The sequence below is a fragment of the Triturus cristatus genome, chromosome 3_2, assembly GCF_964204655.1.
Source record: "Triturus cristatus chromosome 3_2, aTriCri1.1, whole genome shotgun sequence".
Classification (NCBI taxonomy): domain Eukaryota; kingdom Metazoa; phylum Chordata; class Amphibia; order Caudata; family Salamandridae; genus Triturus; species Triturus cristatus.
Window position 1 is genome coordinate 922250227 of NC_140584.1, and position 22786 is coordinate 922273012.

A 22786-nucleotide genomic window follows, 5' to 3' on the forward strand; every position below is an offset into this window, starting at 1 on the left:
TGTTCTCAACAAGACGTGGGTCTGCCAGTGCTTCTGTCCTCTTGCGGGGACGCAACGACTGGGTATAACCGTGCTACACTGGTGTCTGCATCTGGCTTTCCTGGCACCCAGGATCAATCGATCTCCTGCTCAATTGTGGACACTTTGTTTCCCCGTTCATTGCTGCCTGCTTTGTTGTTGCCTGCCTCACCGCGCCCGCAAGAGTATCCAGCTGAGCGACACCTGACGTTCTCGAGGAACCGTTCACGGTGGCCTACGGCTTCTTTTATGTGGAACTCCTGTACTTTACAGGCCAGGTCTGGATTTTATATGGTACACAAGGGGACCTCAATAGATGATCGGCGGCCATTTTGTGACTCTACTTCTCCATCTTCTCCCAAGCGGCCATATTGTCTTTGTCTGCACGGGCTGCGGGGCCTTCATGTGGGGGCTAGTCTAATCTTACGCCCGCGATCGGGCCAGGGCTAGATTGATTTCTATCACCATGGTTTCACGGATGGGCTGGACTGGGACTGGAACTGTCTGCATATGTTGTGCGCACTCGTCGTGATTTGTTTGCCTTCATTATATTGTTGTGACACGTTATCTTCACACGACCGCCTTTGGGTGTAGTGGGTTCTCAGTGTGTGGAGACGTAGTTGGCCGGTGGATTCGGGCGCTCCGAGGTTAAGTGGACTCCTCCCCGCTTTCTTCTTTGTTTTCTTATTTTCTTTCCTTTATTCCCACTTTCTCTCTTGTCTATATTTCGGGTTCATTGGGCGACAGGCACTATGCTGGGGGGGGGGCAGGCCGTAGCCTCCGCATTGGTGTAGGGTGGGGGGGTAATTTACTGTTTCTTTTTAGTTCTATGGGCCTTTTTCTTCTATGTCTCTGCGCTATCCTTGTTTCCGATTCGGGGTCCGGGTGTGGGGTGGATTGAGTGGGGGCGGCTTTGGAGGGGTGCGTATTTACTCGTGACTATCCTGTTATATAACTGCATCGCCTCACTGTCTGAGATTTTCTATGGCCGTTTTAATGATGCTGCTGCTCTCCCGTGTGATGAAGCCATCTTGCGGACTCGAATCTCCTTGGTTCTATCCTCTACTGACTTTTTCCTCGATAAAATTATTTTGAAAACCTTAAAATTAACCTTCATTTCTCCTTCCCCTGGTGTCAAGGATCTCTCCAGTATATAACTCCTGAATCGTTGCTAATCTTGACCATTGATGCACAGGGGAGGTCATGTTTGTCTCAGTGCTTAACCGTTTTGTGGCCGGCCTGATGGTTGTAGGCCCGTATTTGTTCTTTTAATATGCACAAATAAAGGTTTAAAAAAAAAAAAAAAAAAAAAAGAAAGAAAAGGACCAATTCATAAACAAATTTGCCATCCAGATGACTTGAGTTTATTAGCTGTAGCTCCCGTGTGCCTCTTGTTCCTCCTACTGCGTGCTGATCAAGGCCTGACAAATCAAGGAAGGAATCAAAAACTAATGACCCTACAAGCAAGATCCAAAAGAATACCAATCTAGTCCAATAAAAATGTAACTCGTCATATAAACAGAGTTGGTTAGGACCATATCCTAATCAAACAGGATTCTATGGCGGGTTTGTCGCAAATTAAAGGCTTAGGCGCTTAATATACAAAACTTTATTAAGACTTAAAGCTTTGCTGTGTTAAAATATCATCAAAACTGCACAGAGGTGTTTGTGGTCACTAAGCATACTCACATAATGACTACCGTTTAAAGACTGCTCTGATAAGTACCGAATACAAAGATTAAACTTGTAGTTGCCTCCTACATAAAGTATAATTATCACAGTAATAACTGTATAAGGGATTATTGAAAATGTTTCCTTTCCGGGAAACTTCACATAATACACAAGTCACTTATGAAATTATGTTTGGCTATATTAGTAGAATAATGTGGGTGGGCTATTGGCAGGCTGATGGGCATGTTATTATTTTTTTCCATCAGAATATTGTCGTTATAAATATCACCTGGCTAAGTAAGTTGAAAAAAACAACTCGACAATATAGTTTCTCACACAGAAATAAATTTGATTAAGATACCAGAGAGCACTGCCTCCTACCTTTCCAAACAGCAGAAGAAAAAAAAAAACTGGAACATTGAAAGTCATTGTGATGCATGCTGCAACTGTGGTGTCTCTGCCTCAAAGAGACTGCCTTTTTGTACATCTTTTTCATTAGAATTTTAGAGTTTAAAAAAAAAAAACTACGTGCCAGGATTGGCGCATAGTATGCAAAACATATAAACCAATTATCATCACTGCACGACTCCACTAGAAGTATTTTGTTTATACCTTGGAAACACAAAGCCAGATCCCCTCCCAACAGGCCTCAACGCGGTGCGGCCTTAACAAAGTTAGACTCATTGTTCATGGTCCAACGCAAGGGTGGGCAAGGTTCGAAATGGATCCCATGGTGTTCTGCTCAGTTTTCCAAATTCTTGAAGTATTTACAGGGCACCCACTAGACGGATATATTGGGCGCTCCAAGCCCACGCAGAAATCCATTCCCTTTACACCCATCTAGCCCCTACATTTTCCCACTCCTTTGCAATGTCTCACTTGGCCACAAGCAGTCCCAACCAAAGTAACGCCTGCTTATATTGATTACTCGACAACATCTGAAATATGGAGTAAGAGTAGTTTTGGTTCCCTAGGAACCCTCCAGGCAAGCATCCTTTCCCATAAATGTGATGGGACTGGACAGCTCCAGAATGCGTGTAAAAAGTCTTCAGTAACAACACGGCAGCATAGGCAGCCCCGAGCCCACCAGCCCCATTCTGAATAGTCATACCCTCATGAGGTATGTGTGGTGTAAGATTTTGAATTGGATAAGGTGGAACTGAGCAGCAACCATCGCCTCCCTTGGGCCACCACTGCTTCCATCCAGTCCTCATCCTTGAGTTGGCCTAGGGTCGGGGGGATTTAGGAGGGAGGGCTAGGAGAGTGAGAGGAAGATGGCAGAGGGCTGGGGGGGAGGGAGTGTAGTCCCCTTCCACAACAGGGTATCCAATGTCAGTTGGACAGCTGATCCTGCAGCTTTCGTGTCCTTTTTCCAGATGGTCAGATCAAGCCGCGTGGAGGGGAGCAGAGTCTAGGAAAGCCCCACCATATAGCAAGTGTGGAAGACTATCGCAACCCAAGATTCACCAGTTCCCTGCGTAGGCCCGGTCCTCAAATACCACGAACCATCAGGCCTTAAGTACCAGAAGGTGCGCAGCTGTATTGTGTCAGGTCTGGGGTGGCAATGCCCCATTCCAAGCAGGCCTACATTTTGCAAGGGCAACAAGGGCTGTCCTCCATTTATTTTTAAAACCCAATTTGATTTTCTGGCAGGCACAATACTGTTGGTCTTAAACAACTTAATACAAATTGAAAAAAAAATGAAAACCCCAACACAGCATTGGCATGGTTTATAGTTGGCGGTGTGTCTACCTTGTCTCCAGGTTGTAAGTGATCTGCTTTAAACCAAAAGGGAAGCACCCTAAAGTGGGAGTACTGATTTGCAACGAACAGCAGCCATTTCACTGCGATGGGAATATGAAAGTAGGCAGCCTGGAAGTCTGTGAAGCATATCAAGTTGCCTTTGTTGAGCACCAGGAACAACTGATGTTAAGCCACCATTGTAGATTTTTTTCATTTTACATGTTTTCCAGCTGTTCAATACAGAATGTGCCCAAATTCTTCAGACTAGTTGCAAAGGTTAATACCTGGGAAGGAGATTTTGAACCTATGGATTTCAACAGTTTGCATTCCTCTCAACTGAAATCCATTCTTGATATTCTTCTCAAGTTCCTCAACTTGGGCACTAAAGCGTCAGAGGACTAGACACGGATGTTGCTAAACGAGAGGATCCTCCTATTCCCTCTTCTTGGGCATCTGCATCTTTGGTTAGATGATTTTTGACTCAATTTGTCGGCAGACGTTGTTACCTTTAAGGTGACTGAACTTACTAGTGAGGAAACAAATTAAGGGCCATAGACTAGGTATGATATTGTGGGAGTCAACCCTTAAACAGAAAAATAAGGCAGCAACTAAAAATCTCACGCTCCTGGCTGGCAGCTTTGTTTTATGCTTAAGATGTTGTTTGTACATTTTCTTTGCTTTACTTTCACAATCCGATTACCTCAAGATCAGTATGTTGTTGCAGCTGCTGCACCATCTTCATTGTGCTCGCTAGAGTACTTTGAATGCTGGCAATTGATTCCTTCTGCTCCACTGCTATTTTATCCAACTGTGCAGATAAAGACTTATATCGTAACTTCGCTGCAGACAACTGTTCCAGCAGTTTGACAGGATCTTCCTACATTAAAATTCACAAATGGTCATAACAGGCCGTATTAAGATATCAAAATGCATGGCAAATTATTCAACAGAACACCGCAACAAGCAGCTCACTTATGCTATCTATTAACACCCTATATTTCAGTGTAATAGGTCTCGATGAAGCTCTGTGATCCATGTTGAAGCTAAAAGGCTAGCACACTAAATAACTCTGTAAATAACCAACAACATTTGATTAAGAAAATAACACGCTTTAAAGGCATTCAACAGAACTTACTTCTGTCAGGTAATAAACTTTTGCCAATGTGAACTATGTAAAAGATTTTGTATAGTTCTTCAGATTCACAAAAACTCAAAATACCACTCATTGAAACCTACCTCACTCAAGACCACCTGAGGTCAGAAACAGATTTGGACTCAGGTCAGAGAAGGTTTTGTTTGGATGGACATACCCTGAACTACCAAAATGACCTGCAAAGCTATGCTAATGGCAGATTGTGCAATAAAGAAGTTGTTGAATAACAAGCTGGATATAGTATATGCAGAACTCTCTACTGCTGGTCTTATATTTTCCTCAGAAATCATGTTGTTGTTCCTAAGCTGAATTATGTGGATTTAATTCTTAAGACATTTAGCCTGTTTTGCTTTGTTAATTTTGAGATGCATGGTTTCTCTCACAACTTTTAATCCAGAAGCCATTTAATTTCTCAATTATTAAATTTGCTTCTCTTTTATCCTTCCAATTGTGGTAACTCATTTCTGACACCATGATGTTGGCCACTGTTATAATGAGGATGTGGTTTCATGCCACTGGATTCAAGCTAGCCTTGCTGATGAGGGGTGTTACCCTGAAACTGGTCCCAGGATGCTCGTTTCCGGTCCAGGGAGGACCTGGCCTGGCAGTTCGGGCTGGCCTGGTCCATGAGGCACAGGATCAAGACTGATTTGCGTATGGCTGGGTCAAAACTGGGTTTGCCTCGTGAGCTAAAGAACGTTGATGGATTCAACCCCGATCTGTGATTAGGGGTGAGTGTCTGAAATGTTTTCGCACTCCGTCCATCATCTCCATGTGTTTGCTTTGCAGGCCCAAAGTTGGCAGGGTATTCCCTGACGTGGGTCCCTTGCTCACTTTGCCACTGGATTCAACCTAGCCTGGCTGATGTGGGGTGTTACCCTGAAAATCAGTCCCAGGATGCTTGTTTCCGGTCCAGGGAGGACGAGCGCAGGCAGTTCGGACTGGACTGTTCCCACGAGGCACAGGGTCAAGACTGATTTGCATATGGCTGGGTCTAAACTGGGGGTGGCATAGTGAGCCAAAGAATGATTAATAGATTCAACCCAGATCTGTGACTGGGGTGAGTGTCTGAATAGTTTCAGCACTCCATCCATCTTCTCCTTGTGTTTGTTTCATGAAAGACTTCACAATAAAAACAAAAACAGTTTGAAAAAAAGGAAAGAAAAAGAAGGAAAATGTTTGTATACAACAAAGCCAAATTACTTCCCGAAGTCTACAATCCAATAAAACTAACTATACAGTCATGAAGGTAAATATTCCCTTCATATATAAGTGATACAGAAAGGAATTCGTTAAAAATAAGAAGATGAATTCCTTGCCGCCCATGGTGTGATTTCTTCTTGCAAACAAGTGGAGCCCTAACATGAATAAGAGGGTATGACTCTGGGAAGGTTTTACGGTACAGAGGGTGCAAAGCAGACCACAACTCATGGCTCTGGGACCAGTAGTCCCTGGCAACCCACTCCTAAAAGGAAGTAGCCTAAATTCTAGGATGATGGTAAATGTGTGGTTATTAACTGTTTCTGGGAAGGTAATCAACTCTTGAAACAATGGTAGTGTTCCATTCTTTGTCAGAGAAGACAGAAGATGAACTGTGTCTGAAAAAGGCATGGCAGAACAGAGGGATTGGGACCCAGGCTACCACAGGTGCCATCCTGCGACGACCTCAAACATAGCACAACAAACACCTATTCTAAAGTGATAGAGTAATAAGGCAGGAGTGATTTACATCGGTTGGACGGAGGTACACTGTGCCTACCAATGCATAATTTGGGGGTGGGTAGGTAAGATAAGGGAGTGGGGAAGCATACAGTATTGCCGGTGGCAATAAGTTACTGATAATGGTGATATACCTCTAAAAAGCAGCCACATGCGTTTGCTGTAAAGGGCAAGACAGTGGCTTTACTACAAGTGACAACTTTAAGATATAGGATATGCATAAATCTTACCTGGCTGAATGGATCAAAATAGCTATTTAAGAGAAACAAAGTGATATTTGTGTACATTGATACATGGACAAAAATACCATTTAAACACTATTTGAAGAGCTTAACACTAAAGCAACAACAGGGTGACATTTACCTGTGATGGAGGACTATCGGGATGACACTTCCTTATCTCAAACTCCAATTTCTGTTCGATATAATTCAGATCGGATTCAGCTTTCTGGAACTAAAATATGCACAATGAACCAAACTTTCTTGCAGAAATGCCTACCAAAAACTTTTGTACACCTCATCCAAATGAAACCACTGGAAATTAACAACTTAATATTCAAAGAGTACATTTTATTTGTATAGTATGAAGTGGACCTTGATTTTCAAAATCAAGAGCAACAAATTGATGGTTTATTTAGGACATTTATCAAAGTATATATTTCAACTAGAGAGCGGATCTAAATGGGAGTTAAACTGACAAAATCTGGATAACATCTGCAATCATTTGTTACAAAATGCACCTTTTACTCAGCAATTCAAAGGGCCAACCAACAAACTTACCAATTCAGACATAAATATTCTTAGAACTCGTCATTCATTTAAGTTAATAGTTTGTTTAACTCTTAAAAAGGACTATGCGTTACTACTCCCATGCTCACCGCTCATATTCTCGCATTGATTTTCTCTTCGTGTCCCACTCTCTGACCAATGATACCTTATTGGCGTCTCACTCCAGTATATCGATCTCTGATCATGCGCACGTGGAGTTACTTTTACACGAGCGTCTCTCCCGCCCGATACGGCCTAATAGATGGCGGTTCCCGTCCCATATTCTTAGAGATCCGGTAGAGAGGGAGGAGCTTCAGGCTGCAATCTCAGAGCGTATTTTGAAACTAATGACTTACCGGAGACTTCCCTCCCTGTCTTATGGGACGCAATCAAAGCTACGTGGTACCCATACGTCCATAGCCATCGCTAGGGCACGGGAAGCCCGGTTGTACGAAAATAAGCTCACGCTCGAGAAGATGATCAGGAGCGCCCTTTGGCAGCGCACAAAAGGCGTCTGGCTGTCCTCAGAGGCCAGCTTTGTGTGCATAGAACAAATAAGGCTGAACATACTCTACTTGCGTAACGACTGCGCTATTATGACGGTGGGGACAGGGTAGTTACTGTCCTAGCGCGTCGCTTGAGAACGCAGGCGGCCAAAGCTCACATTGCAAAACTACAGCTGGGAGACGTGTCATGGGCCATCACAGATGACTATTATGCGACTCTCTACACTAGTGATCCACCCGCACCGGATCGGATATCAGCCGCCCTGGACGCATGTGCCTGGGAGCCTCTGAGTGAGCCTCATTCCAAGCTCCTGGAAGAGTATTACACTGGAAGAAATAACCAGTGCTCTGAAGGACCTTCCATTAGGTAAAACACCTGGCCCCGACGGGCTCCCGGTTTCGTTTTATCGCGCCTTTCTGCCGCAACTGCAACCATATCTCTTACACCTCTTCAACTCGTTCACGGAATCAGTCGGGCCTTCTCCGGACAAGGAGATGGCTGAATTTGCCCTCATCCCAAAACCTGGGGAAGGACCACACACTCTGCTCCTCCTACCGTCCTATTGCCCTGCTTAATACGGATCTTAAGCTTTACACCAAAATCCTTGTCAAACGGCTCAGCCTTCACTTACCCAATCTCAATTAAGCGGATCAGGTGGGGTTGATTCACCAACGCCAGTGGGCAGACAATGTGCGCCGAGTAGCCCATCTTGTTGGGAAGGCTAGGCACTGGAGGATACCGGCCTGCCTGCTCTCGCTAGATGCTGAAAAAGCGTTTGATCGGGTGGACTGGATATTTCTTCGTGCAGTTCTACGAAAAGTGGGTCTGGGTCCTCTGATGACAGTGCGTATTATGGCTCCCTATAGATCACCGCTAGCCAGAGTACGAGTTAATGGTCAGCTTAGGCAGCCTTTCTCCATCTGCAGTGGCACCCGGCAGGGTTGTCCCCTGTCGCCCCTATTGTTTGCCCTTGTGGTGGAACCTCTCGCCATTGCGGTGCGCCGGTCCCCTGATATTCGTGGTATTTCTCTTGGGGGTATCGAACATAAGATTGCCCTATTTGCCGACGATTTACTTCTTACTTTATCCGATCCATTGCGCTCGCTTCCGGCGGTACATACGCTGCTCCAAACCTATGGGCAAGCCTCAGGGCTTAAAATTAACCACACAAAATCATGGGTCCTTAATATTACGGTCCCGGCTGAGGAGATTACGACTCTGCAGACTCTCCTTCCTTATCAATGGGCGACCAGGTCTGTAAGGTATCTCGGTCTCAACTTAACGCCGGATCTAGCTACCTGGTCGCAAGCTAATTGGCAGGAATATAAAAACTCAGTCATTGCTGATTTACACAAGTGGAAAGCCCTGCCGCTCTCCTGGTTAGGCCGCCTCAACACAGTTAAAATGTCCATACCACCAAAGCTCCTTTATCTTTTTCAAACTTTACCGACACCCATTCCAGAACACCAAATTCAGGGGCTGCAACACGAACTGACCGCATTCATCTGGGGCGGTAAGAAACCACGTTTTTCTAGTAAAATCTTAATGCTCCCCCGGCACAGGGGCGGACTCGTTTGCCCCAATCTGATAGAATATTATTGGGCGTCCCACCTCCGCTTTATTCTGGAGTGTGGAGCGTGGGAGAGCGAAAAGGTGTGTTTTCATATGGATCGGGCAGTCACTTGTCGAACGCTTTGGGATCATGCTTGGCTGCCTCGGAAGGCGCATCATCGTAGCGCCTACATGGCAGTCCCTACTAAAACAGTACTCGGGATTTGGGACAAAGCGGCAGTCCGCAGGGGCCTCACCTCTTTTCCGTCCCCGCACACTCAAATTGCTCGCAATCCGCAGTTCCCCCCTGCGTGTCGCCTACCCTATTTTGCAAATTGGACAGAAACCGGTTGTAGAACGATACGGGATTTATTTATGGGAGGTGATCTCAAAACCTTTGCTCAATGCAAGCAAGAATTCTGTCTAACAGAGAAGGACAGATTTCAATGTATCCAGCTCAAGCACTGGATACAGGGCTTCTCCTTAGCGCAGGCGGCTACACGACCTTTCACGCCGTTCGAGCGGTTGGCACGTACCTTCGGCACCTTTAAGGGGCTAGTTTCTCACATATATCAAGTGCTCCAGCGCTCACAGCGTTTGGACTCTGATCCATATCAGCAGCGGTGGCAGTCCCTTTCTGGTTCGGGCGTTCCCCCTTCTTAGTGGGCACGGCTCTGGAGCGACATCCCAAAAACTTTTCATAACATCCCCCAGCAGGAATCCGTCTACAAAGTAATGACTCAATGGTAATACCCCTGCTTGACTTAAATGTTCCCTAATGCGTCCCCCCTATGTTGGCGCTGTATTCAAGCATTAGGTGATTTTATACACATTTGGTGGACGTGCCCTCTCCTGACTACCTATTGGAAAGAGGTCCTCAGCCATATTAAACAGGTGCTAGGTTATCCACTGCCTGAGGACCCACTCAATCATTCTGGGCCTTAGGCCGGTGAACCTGAGAGCTATGACATGCCGTGATCGACATCTCAGCCTCCATATGGTGGGTGCTGCAAAACAAACTGTTGCCCTCTATTGGAAGAAAGCAGATACGCCTTCCATAAACGTATGGTTCACCCGCTAATGGCATGTTGTGGCAATGGAGTTGCTCACGGCGCGTCTTCAACTCTGGGATACTAAATTCTGGAAGCTTTGGAAGCCTTTGATTGACCACTTGGGGCGACTGGACAGGGCTCGACAAATCCACTCGACCGCTCGCATTTGCGAGGTAAATTTTATGAGGTCGAGCTATTTTTAGGTCCTACTCGCCCTTTCTGGCGAGTAGGAAAACATACTAACTTTTGTCCTCCGTCTTTGAAAACGGAGCAAATGTGACAAGATAACAAGATTTAAAGGCCTTTTTATTGCTCACAAAGCAAATGAGCAATAAAAATGCCTTTAAATCTTGTTATCTTGTCACTTTTGCTCCGCTTTCAGAGACGGAGGTCAAGTAGGTCACTGTTAGGGCGAGGAGATTTTTCAAGGTACTAGTCCTGCAGGACTAGTACCATTTTTCAGATTTTTCGAGCCCTGCTGGAAAACGTTAGATTACAGCCACCAAGACTCCGAGCCCTACAGTTGTTTGACGATGTAGTTCACCCCACCGATCCAGAGGGCTTTTGGAACCCTACAGACTGTTTACACCACATATCACTCTCAGACACTCTTCCTGACTTGGACACCCTGGCCTCTGATGCTTAAAGCATTGTTGCCGCCCTTAGCCCTACTACGCATGCTGCCAGAGATGGTGCCTGGTTTAGCCAGAGCGGCACTCTCTGGTAATACGGTGGGTCTAGATAGCGGTAGTAGGGAGTTACAACCTCCCCCCCCCCCCCGCCACATTCGCTCACCCTTCCCCGCTATCCCCTTCTTGCCCTCCCCTCCTCCTCATTGGTTGGTTCCTCTTTGTTAATCTTCGATTCATGATGTATAGCTAATAGATATAACAACGCCATAACGACGCAGCGCGGATGTGCTTCATAGCGCCGGGGTCCTGGGGCGCCGGCACGTGGCCTGGGGTACTAAGGTCTTTGTCCTGGCCTCTAGGCTGTCGGCGCTCTGGGATGCCGGTGTATGACATCTTTGTGTTCACCCTTTCCCTTTTCTTACGTCATGGTTGCCTTAACTGAGTTCTGGCGTATCACCTGTCATTCTAAGCCCGCAGGGTTAGCTGGACATGAGATAAGGTATGGCCCGGGGAATTTTTTGCACTGCCTGACTCAGTATTGCCTTGAGCCGTCTACAGGTTGATGTATCATGTAATGCACTATGTTTTATTTACAAATGCTAATAAAAACATCATGAAACAAAAAAAGACTATGCGCTCCTACGATCAATTCTCATCTGCCATTACAGATTAAAAAAAAGGTACACGAAAACAGTACTAATCATGCTCGTATTAATGTTTAATAATTTACTCAGCAATCATGTAAACAATTTTTACAACATTGTTATTAACCCTAAATAAAGTGAAGAACTACTACCTTTATTATGTTACATTTTTTTTAATTCTAGGCTAGGGGTGTGGAATTATAGAAAATATGTACCCTTCCATGGGACAGGGTGCATGAATCTACTTGACCTGTTTAAAGAAAAGAAAAGAAAAAAAAGTGTTGCTTTAGTGCTAAACAGTGAGGTGAAAAATTATGGCAGCATCTCATATCAGAGCTATGATAATAGTCCCTCAGATTATGCCAGCACTCATTAATTATAGTATGGTATGTAATGTAGCAACGCCCTGATTTTGCCACGGTTTTGCAAATCTACAAACGTGTTAGACGTAGTGAGAAGTCTTAGTTCATGGGTTGGCATGCCTTTTGATTTTGAGCACACCTACAAACTTGCATGTTTAATGGTTTTCACCAATTCTTCTCCATCTCTTCCCACACTGGGAAAGGTTAAAAATGTACTCCTGACAAGGGCAAGAGAACTTTTTCTAGGGTGGGGTGAGGAAGAGGATGTAAGGAAAGTGAACTTGCAAACGTTCAGCGGATTTTCGCATGGGCAAACATGCAATGTCTCATGCTAAAATGCAGTTCGTAAATCTGCATGGACACATTCCATAGGTGCGCTTTTGTGACTTTCTTTAATAAAATGCCCTCCAATTACATCTAGTATTTGAGAAGCCCATAGGTTTTTATTAAAATTATACAGATTCCATATATGGTTTAATCTACTGCGAGTGACAGCATTCTGTTTGTTCCCAAGGAGCACATCCATACACAAAAGTGGTCTCCTTCAGTGCAAGGGACTACTATGGGAAAGTGTGCTTTTTGTGACTCAAACATATATTTTTTTTACGATTCAATATTTTTATTACATTGCTGAGGGTCCAGCAGCTCCTACAGCAGTAACGTTTCTGTAATACTAGAAGAAACAAATCATGCATTGTCAAAACCAAAACAGTGGTATTCAGCGCCAGAGCTATCGAATTTGCCAATGCTCGCTTATTTTAATGTTCCTCATAATCTTGCCGAAACTGGGTTTACGCTGATTTTCCATTATAAACATGTTTAGGAAAAACTAGCATGTATCAAACACATTTTACTAAATTATGCCCCCTAGAAATGGTACCTAAAATTGCATTTTAGCAAAATGTTTTTCTTCAGGTTGCTATTTTCTATGTACTTTTTATTTTGAAAGCAAATAATCATCAATCTTGCTTGCAGGTTTCTGAAAGTATTTGCATCTAACCAGAGGGCATTCTGGGAATATTATACAAGGCCTCAATTTCTTAAACATTTTTATACTGGAACCACTGAATTTCCTTTGCGCGCTCATTGTATTAATAGACTTTGCAACAATGGACCACAAATACAAGTTTGAAAATCATGAACATATGGATACACATCCTACCCAAACTACAAACAATGTTCTTTCCCAGATCCACAATAGGTACTGTGATATGGCAGTCAAAGTGCTGCAGGGGTTGGGCCTACTTGTCCAACGGACAAAATAAACATGAAAACTTGATGTCCTTAACCCCAAACAATATGTATGGGCGTCTAGGTATTTTGATAGGACATTTACACCCCTGTAGACATTTTGATAGTTTATTTGCCTATCACTTAGCAACACGTATCAATATCAAATATCAATAAGAACTCAATAACTACTTTGGAGATGTTTATGTACAGCTGCCTCCTCCTTCATTCTCAACAAACTTTGTAACTCTACCGTATAAACAATAAGACAGGGGTGGGGCTTGGAATTTCTATCACCCAACGCCCAAGACATACAGTTTGAAGTCAAGGAGTACAAGTCTGCACTGCAGGAGGTTCAACCTCCTGCAGCGCAAACCCTTTGACTTCCAATTTACAGTGCTACACAATGGAAGCAAAGGCAAGATATACATACATAGGTATGTTCGAAAGTCCATATATGGTTCATTAATGCAAAGCCTCTAGTGTCAGTGTGCTCTAAAGAAATACGAAGTAAGCTCGAAAGAGGTGATAAAGAAACTATGCGCTATGTGACAAACAAACAAGATTGCAAACGGGGCCAGAAATAGGAAGCAGGCACTGTGTGACAAGAAAACAAACTTGTAGTAAGCAATTGGTAGGTCCCATGCCCCTTTATGTTCTTGGAAAGCCCAGAACGTCTTGCAGTAGACAGCATATGTGCTGTTTAGAAGGCATGGTCTAAAATGGAAGGTTAAAGACAATTAGCGGTTTTAAAGGACAACTTTGGACACCATTTCTCTAAACCATCATTTAATTAAATAGGTTTGATGCCTGCCAATATTCTTTTCAAAAATAACAGTGGGCCCCAATTTGTAAACAAAGTTACTTAGGATCGCCATAGATCTATGACCTTGCATTGTTGGTGAATTTTGACAGAGGAATTGACAAGAATGTACAGAAGTAGGACTGGAAACGTGTAATCGTTGCAGGCTTCCAGGCACACCCCCAGTGAACCTTTGTCAAATCAATTTTTCACATAAGTAAACATACATGTGTAATCTGACAACAGAGCATCTGCATAAGCAGAGCCTTTGACTAATCTAAAATCCGAGATAAACAGAGCCCTGATAGGTTCAGAGTTTGCTATAAAAAAGATGAATAATCAGAGACTTTATATAATCCAAAGAATGATTTAATGGGATCTGGCACAATCAGAACGGCTATTATTATAGCTCAGACACAATGAGAACACTGCCATAATTTGTCACCTAACCGCATGGCACAAGTAGATCTATTAAGTATCCAGTCCCCGTACCTAATTAAACACTTCTATTTTAAAGTTAAATGGGATAACCCTTCGAAATTATAAATGCAATGTACAACTTAAAAGATTTTAAAGCTATTTTTTTTATAAGTCAAGCTGTAAGAGATTGTTTATGATTAACTAGTTGACTGTACAGCACCTCATCACTCAATTCTTTAGGCAGGATCATAAAACCAGTTTACTCCAAATTCAATGGTACACATCTGAATGATCTTGGAGGTATTAAGAGGTGGGCCAACTGAAATTGAAACATGTGACCCTGCTGTTAGGCACATCTATATTTGTAGAAGACGGAGGATTAGTGAACAGATCTATCCTAGATGTAGAAAAAAAAACAGGTTGGAATCTGGTTGTCACAGAAAAGTTCAAACAATCCAAATTTTCAATTTCAACCGCTATGGATATGAAATGGTCCCTTAGCTATTTACAAAAAACAATCTCAAAAAGTGCATGCTGTTAAGTTCGGATGGACTAGACATTGTGCCTTCTTGGTCTAACCCATATTAATCTTTAAAATGACAGTTGTAAATTAAAGCCTAAGGCAATAGAGACACTGAAATACTTTTTTTTTTTAATTATTAGCCACTGTTAAGACAGTTGACATTTTATAGTTTTATTACTGGTTTCTATTTAAGGTAAACAGATATACAAATGGTTTTTAAACCATGTATCAAGCTGCTAATGTTCAAATCATTAATGCTAGACAGTTATTGCTAGTGATCTAAACCTATACATTACATAAGCATACATAATGATCACAAACCATTCAATTGAAAAATGTATTTAGTTCACATTTCTAAAAATATTACTTATCCTAAGCTATTAAAAGAAAACTATTATGATCTTTTTGCAAAATCATGTAGTGTTAAGAGCAAACCTGAAAGAGGACATTTAAAATAAAGAAAGACCTGTCCTACAACAGATTTCTGAATACACAATTAGAACATAATGTTTCCTTGTGAATTACATCAGCATTTGACCGAGACATTTAAGTTTGAGATACAGGCAAGGCAAAGATTCCCAACTAGCACTTCATCGCACACAAAAGACGTTCTGCCATTGCTTGTGAGTGCCTAATTTATGCACACACCATGTTTACATGCATGAATGCAAATTTCCTTTGTAGAGATCTGTGTCGCTTTTGTTGATTTATTCAAGCATTAATCGTGCAGATTTCATTTAAATAATGCTTAAATTAAAAGAGCGGTTATACATATGCTTCAGTAATAAACATATTGTAATACATACTGTAATACACTCTTAACAGATGAGACTGTCAATAACAAACTATTTATGTTTGGCAATCACATGCAATGCGGAAGCATTTAACAATTCTTAAAGCATCTAATCACGAATAGAGAAAAATACTTAATTATAATATGAAGTACATTAACAGTTAAAGGTGACTTCTGCTGCATATAAATAAAATATAATCAAATATTTTGATGCACAATCTAAGACACAAATTAAAGTGTTGTAAACTCCACCTTCAAATGCTTTGACAATACTATTGCACTGCTAGCTGTAAAGTACAGTAGTGCAATGAAGTCAGAGCATTTGTTGGCAGAATGCTCCATGGACAACTGAAGATTACTTCCAAAAGTACTCTTCTCCATTAGAAAGTAAATGTATGCTGGGACCTGCACATTATGGAGGAAAAACTGTTGTATAAATGCTGCAACCAGAACTGTGTAATTAAAAATGTTTTAGCTCTTGAGATTTTGATTCTGTAGACAGCATGGCTGGCCAATGCCCTTTTAACATTGCACTGCTTTCAGTGTATGGTCACTAGTAGTACAACGTGAAAAGGGCTCTGGACAGAATACATTAGAAAGAGAATTTGTATATTGTTTAAAACAAATCTCAAAAGATATTACTCCATACCTCTGCAGCAATTTGATGCACCATAATGGTTGTAGAACAGCTTGATAAATTGGATTAAATGAATGGTAAAATATGAATGTCTTTCTGGCAAGTGAAGCAAACATGAGCTAGACACTGGGGCACGTTACACCATAGGATTACTGTGGTAATGAAAATTCTAAAGAGCTTCTTAAAGACGAAAGCAAAAACTTGCTCAAAAGGGATGAAAAGGCAATAAAAAAGCTTCACTTGTGCCACTAGATTTTGCACAGTTTTTTTAATAACGGATATATTAGTAGAATACATTTCACTACAATGTTTTTACAGGCTTTTCAAATGACAAAATATGTGTTAATCATACTAGTATCACAAAGACGACTTTGGCAATATCTTGATATTGTGTAGAATGAATTCCTTTATAATAATGATGTATTGACATTTTAAATGACTCTGCAACTGGTGCTAGGGCAGTGTCTGACATCATTTTTACGGCAATCACACCATTTCATACGCAGCATTTATTTGAAATTACAATTTTAAAATCTCACCGAAATGCATGCTAAAACAATGGCTGGCACTACACCTAGCTGAGTTTTTTTTAATATGTTTTTATCAATTTACAATGGCTTTAATTAGCTAAGCATTAATAAATGAACTTGAAACTTGTGTTAAACAATCAACTGTTCAAAAAGGTATAACGATTCACTCACTGAAACCACCAACTGACACATTCACACATTAAAACACTTACACAAACTCTTGCTCTATGGTTATCAGCTAATAGGAACCTCAGAAAAATTTACCATGGCAGGAGTTATGTTCTTTGGTACCAGATGTAACCAGGTTTAGATGCTATAGTTGTGCAAACAGGCTAACCTTTAACTCTTTCCTGAAAGAACAAGATCTTCACACTGTCCTATGATGAAAAGAAATGATCTTCACACTGTCCTATGATGAAAAGAAATGATCTAAACACTGCCAATGAAAGAAAACTCCCCACCCAATACAATGTGAACAATACTGCAGAATCAGGAAAGTTCTGAAAAATCACAGGTAATGTACTGAATAGCATGAATATAATATCCGTTTTAGTGTTCTTCATACAGCCATTGCTTGCTGTTTAAAGCAAGAACACTAGAGGGTTGCCTTACCCTACTGAATAGTTCTCAATGAATCCACTGCCAGGTATAAAGTCAGGTATAAAGTCTGTGTAGGCTATTCTAGCCTAGACCTTAGCGCCCTTTGCCCCCAAACTGCCGATATTTGTGCTCATAACATGCAAGTCGGTGGCCCAGCTAGAATGTGCAGGCACTGTGCCTTCTCATTTAACTTTGGAGAAGAGATAAAGGGGGGTTTGCCCGTGTTGAGCTGCTGCCTACTGAACTGCCGATCTCTTAGGAAGCATAGGTTTGAGATCCATGATCTCTTGATCGATAAACAGGTGGATGTTATGTTTTTTACTGAGACCTGGTTGAATGAGGACTCTGTTCCGGAACTCCTTGAGGCGATTCCATATGGCTATACTGTAAAACAAATCGATAGGGACTCGGGCAGAGGAGGTGGGGTGGCAATGACTTATAAACACGCTATTCAGTGCCACCTTGAACCCATCCCTCTTATCGATAGTGAGGCAGGTCTCTTTACCATCACGGTTGGCAGTAACTGCATTATCAAGGGCCTCCTGGTCTATCGCCCTCCGGGCTACCCCTCCCGTTTTGTCTCTAACCTGGTTGAGGATCTCACTCAACCAGCCCTGCGCTATAGCAAGTTCCTTGTACTAGGCGATTTGAACCTACATCTGGAGAATGCAGGATGTACGGTGGCTGCAGCACTTATCCAGGGACTCGCGACACTACAACTAAATCTTAGTGCTACCTGGCCCACGCATCAGAAGGGCCATTTGCTCAACCCAGTTTTTACTAACTGGGAGGCGGTAGAGGTTGGTCTACCACAGCCCTTGGTGTGGACTGATCACCATCTAGTCCCTCTTGTTATGCGATTACCTAAGCCTAAGTTGCAGGAGAACTTGCAGGAGGGAATAACCTACCGCAAATGGGGTGGCTTTTCCCCACGCAAGTTTAAGAACGCTCTCCTGGTAGGGGGTCCACTGGGGGGGGGGGGGGCGGGAAGATGCCGACAGTGCCTGCTCTGAGCTGGATAGGAGAGGCACTCGACAGCACAGCCCCTTGGTCATGGAAACCGCTAACTAGAGCAAAGAAATCTGCTCCATGGTTCAATTCAGTGCTGAAACATGCTAAGGCAGTGTAGACGTGCGGAAAGGAAGTGGTGGAGGGACTTCTCAACCTCAGGAAGGTGCGAGTACAAAGCGGTGCTTAAGGCATATCATGGACTCATTAGGAAAACTAAGGCGGAATATTACCTTGAAAGAATTGGGTCTGCTGGGAATTCTACCAGGGAACTATTCAAGGTTTATAAAGAGATCTCTGCCTTAGATATAGTGGCAGCTCCGGCTGCAGGGTCAGTTGAATGCTGTAATCTTATAGCGAATTTCTTCTCTGAAAAGTGGTGACTATCTACTACACTTTTCCTGAGTCGGCCGGGGTCGACCAGGATCTTCCGGATGTGTCAGAATTTTTAGGTGAGGAGGAGAGACTAGAGAGTTTTATGATCCCTCCCCCTGAAATTCTGAAAAAAATTCTGCCTGAGCATCAAACCAGGTTCCCCTAAGGATCAGACCTCCCCGAGCAGGCTTAAGGGGTGCTTAGAAATTTTGGAGCCCTTTATCAGACATCTCCTGGAGGTTTCATTCAGAACCAATACAGTCCCTGGCTGTTGGAAGGAGGTAGTACTTCCCCTCCCAAAAAAACCTCAGCTAGGCCCTGAACGATTAGATAATCTGCGACCTATATCTCTTTTACCCTACTTTGCCAAGATCGCAGAGAAAGTGGTAAATGAACAACTTACGGATCACATTGGGAATTGTCACCTCCTTCACCCCACTCAATCGGGTTTCCGTAAACACCACTCGACAGAGTCGGCCCTTCTTCTGGCAACTGAAACCATTCGGGAATATGTGGATGCTGGTCAAACGGCTGCCCTGATCCTGCTGGATCTTAGTGCGGCCTTTGACACGGTAGCTCACCACACCCTAGTTCACCGTCTAAAGAAAGGAGGTGTATCTGGGAGGGCCTTAGACTGGCTTATATCATTCCTAGCTAACCGCAGTTTCCAGGTGAGACAGGGCGAATTCTACTCTAGGGTCATGGGACTGCAGCAGGGGGTTCCTCAGGGCTCAATTTTGAGCCCTACTTTGTTTAATCTTTACGTGGCTCCCTTAACAGAGATCGCTGATGGTTTTGGGATTAAAGTCGTCTCATACGCCGACGATACCCAGTTGGTGGTATCCTTGACCCAGGAACAGCAGTTGGCAGCTCCCAATCTGGTGGCGTGCCTGCAAGAACTAGCCTCCTGGATGGACACAAACTGTCTGAAACTTAACGGTAACAAGACAGAGGTACTGGTGGTGGGTAGAGCCCCATCCGTTTGGTCCTCTGCCTGGTGGCCACAGAATCTGGGCCCTACCCCTGTGCCATGCGCACAGGCTAAAAACCTAGGGGTTTGGATGGACTCTTACCTTTCCTTTGAATATCACACCAGACTGGTCGCAGGAGCTTGCTTCGGAATCCTTAAAAGTCTCCGTAAAACCTTGGATATATTACCTATTGCTGCTAGGAAGACCTTAGTTCACGCCCTTGTGACATCTCGGCTATGGGAATGCATTATACCTAGGTACCACCGGAAAGTGTATAAAGAGACTCCAAGGCGTTCAGAACGCAGCAGCCTGCTTGATTCTGAATCGCCCAAGGAGAACTGCCTCTAAACCGGCTCTGGCTTCTCTCCACTGGCTACCTATACAGGAGCGAGTCTGGTTTAAAGCGTTGTGTGTCTGCCATCGCATTATCCAGGGGACTTCGCCTGCATACTTGTTAAACCTCCTTACCCCTTACGCCCCTACCCGTTGCCTGAGGTCTGAGGGGAGGGGTTTGGTACGCATCCCGGCTGTAAAGAGAGCTAGGATGGGTGGTCGCTCCTTCCGTTTTTTGGCAGCCCAATTATGGAACAAACTCCCCGAGAGCCTTCGGTTGGAACCCTCCGAGAGCATGTTTAGGAAGAAATTGAAAACTCACCTGTTCCCGCCTGGATAGGTCTCTGTGATCACTAAAGCGACGTGCACTGCAGCGCGGGGACACACTGTTCAGTGTAACCAGGCGCTTTATAAGCCCGAATAACATAACAGGTTACGAAGATCTTTGAAATGCCCTACTCCACTGAACTAAATTAATGATAGCAGCAGTACATCCACTTTGCAAAAGGCTAATACAACACTGGACGAGCTTAAAATCAACTCACCCGCCTCTGGAAATTAGTAGGTCATTTAAGGAGAAAAACATGTGTAGAGAGCAGATTCCGATTAAGAAATGCCCTAGCTAGCCGGTTTGGATAAAGAATTAAAGCAAATCTACTGTTTTTCAGCACGTATATAATATGCACACACCATGCGAGTGAAATTAAATGAGGACCAATAATAATACTAAAAGCAACTGTACTACTAAACATGCATTCCTATGTTTATTATTACAGTGCAATAGTCAAGTCCATGTTATCACCATAGAACAGAAATACTGACACATGAAAGCCCAATTTACCAACTCAAAGATTACTTAAATCCCCATTTCGCATAGATTGTGATTCTTCTAATTTCTATTAGCAATTGCCATTGGGATAATTGTGACCCAAATTTATCTAGAAGCATGATCCTTGCTACTTTTTTCAATGATGTTTTTATTACGTTTCACATATCGTGCTTCAACAGTATTTAGATTGAAAGTTACCAATTGTATACCCCTACGTAGATTAGTTTTTTTCATCTCACAATTATAAGATCTTTCAAACACACAGTGGGTAAATAAATCTACGGTATGTAATACATTGCATATGTCTACTGCTTAGTGTGAGGTTCATTTTTCCTTGACTGTTGGTAAACTTTAACTAGACAATTTTTATGATTCTGTAGTCCAACTGTGTGCATACACAGCCAGTTTGAATGTGTGGAAGCTTTTAAATTGTAGGCTCCTGATCTTATGCCTTTTACAGATTGGGCTGAAATATGTAGACTTTGCTTTAAAATGAAGCTTGTTTGATTATGTGTGTTATCTAATTGCTTTATGTCAGTTTCATGTATATTTCTCAGCTGGGATACTGGGTGCATTTCCTGTTCACGGAGCAGCTCTTTCACTAGCTATTGTGCGATCGAATGACTCAACTACCTCGTTCATGGTCTGGTTACTGGCCTGTTCCTAAAACCTTCTCATTTCTTCTCTGCTAATGCAATGCTTTCACCTGTAGATCAATATATTTTTTTTTAAATGTTGTCTATTGTCATTTGAGATCATTACATGCGTCTTTATACTTAGCAGTTTTACAATAACACATACAATGTGATTTTCATTTTCTGTAAAGTCAACAATAACAACACAACTTAAGGAAGCAAGACAAGATCTTCGTATGCGTGCAGTAGACATTACAAAATTCCCGAGGTCCATACATATCTAGCAATTCTAAGCATATTTCTTATGGCTCAAGATGGCATGGAACATGTATACTAACTTTGATACGGTGAAAAAGTGAAGCGAACTGAGGAAGCGATTCATCTCTGTCCAAATCGGTGGTGTGCAAGTGGGCGACAGTGTCGGTTCTGGATAGTGTTATAGGTCGTTAACCAGGTTTGAATGGGTCCCCATATATCTTTGGGTCGGGACACAATGGGCATCAGTTGCCAAAATTTACCCAGTTGTTCTTGACAGAATGTGGTATGTACTACCCATTTCTTGATGGTAGGGATGTTTAGCTGTCCCCGGTGTATGGCCACTCTACGTTTCGCCAGGAGAAGCATGGCCAGAAGTCGTCTAATTGCCGTAGGCATCTTTAACATATCCCAATAGCCCCATAGTGGCTGTTGGTTCTAGGTTTGTTTCTAGTATTCTACTGATTGTTTGAAACATCTCAATCCAATAGGAGGCTATCGTCGGGCAACTCCAGGTGATGTGTAAAAAGGAGGACTGCGGCGCTCCACATCTCCAGCAATACGCGATTTAAGAATTTAAAATGTATTAGTCTTAATTTGTAGTTGGGGTAAAGTGATTCTAGTTGGCCACAGGAAAATTTCCATTGAGCCTCTGAGATGGGTACCAACTTCTGAATTCCATCCTTCTAGTGCATTGATCTTTGTCACCGAAGCTGACCTTTGCATTGTGTTGTACAATCTAGTAATAAGTTTACATGGAGATTCGTTGGTCAACATTTGTTCGAGGGCAGCTAAGGTGGGTGGAGGGGACCTGTAGATCAATACTTGATCTCTGATTGCCACTCAATGATTAGTGGGACTGTGATGGAGTGCCATTTAATAACCAAGGCTCACTTTACCAACAGGGCAAGGTCTAGGAACTTGCTTCCTACTTTGAGTTTGGGCCATGGGAACATTGTGTGAGTGAGTTAAGGTGAGAGTGGCTTAGTGTAACATCCCTCCAAGACGCACTCATGGCTGAGCATG

At 43.0% G+C, this 22786-nt stretch overlaps 1 protein-coding gene across 4 annotated transcripts in view; it reads right to left on the reverse strand.

The window, feature by feature from the left end:
• Positions 1 to 22786, reverse strand: part of SKA2 (spindle and kinetochore associated complex subunit 2) — a 71791-nt gene that overhangs the window by 43177 nt on the left and 5828 nt on the right. For all 4 annotated transcript variants that reach the window (XR_014980027.1, XR_014980026.1, XM_085649383.1 and 1 more), the window contains exons 2-3: positions 6668 to 6757; positions 4133 to 4309 (exon numbers count right to left, since the gene is read on the reverse strand). Coding sequence is in view for 2 of the 4 variants with exons in the window: in XM_085649383.1 (XP_085505509.1) it covers positions 4133 to 4309; positions 6668 to 6757 (267 nt within the window). In the remaining 2 variants the exon portion in view is untranslated. The remainder of the gene's footprint in view (positions 1 to 4132; positions 4310 to 6667; positions 6758 to 22786) is intronic.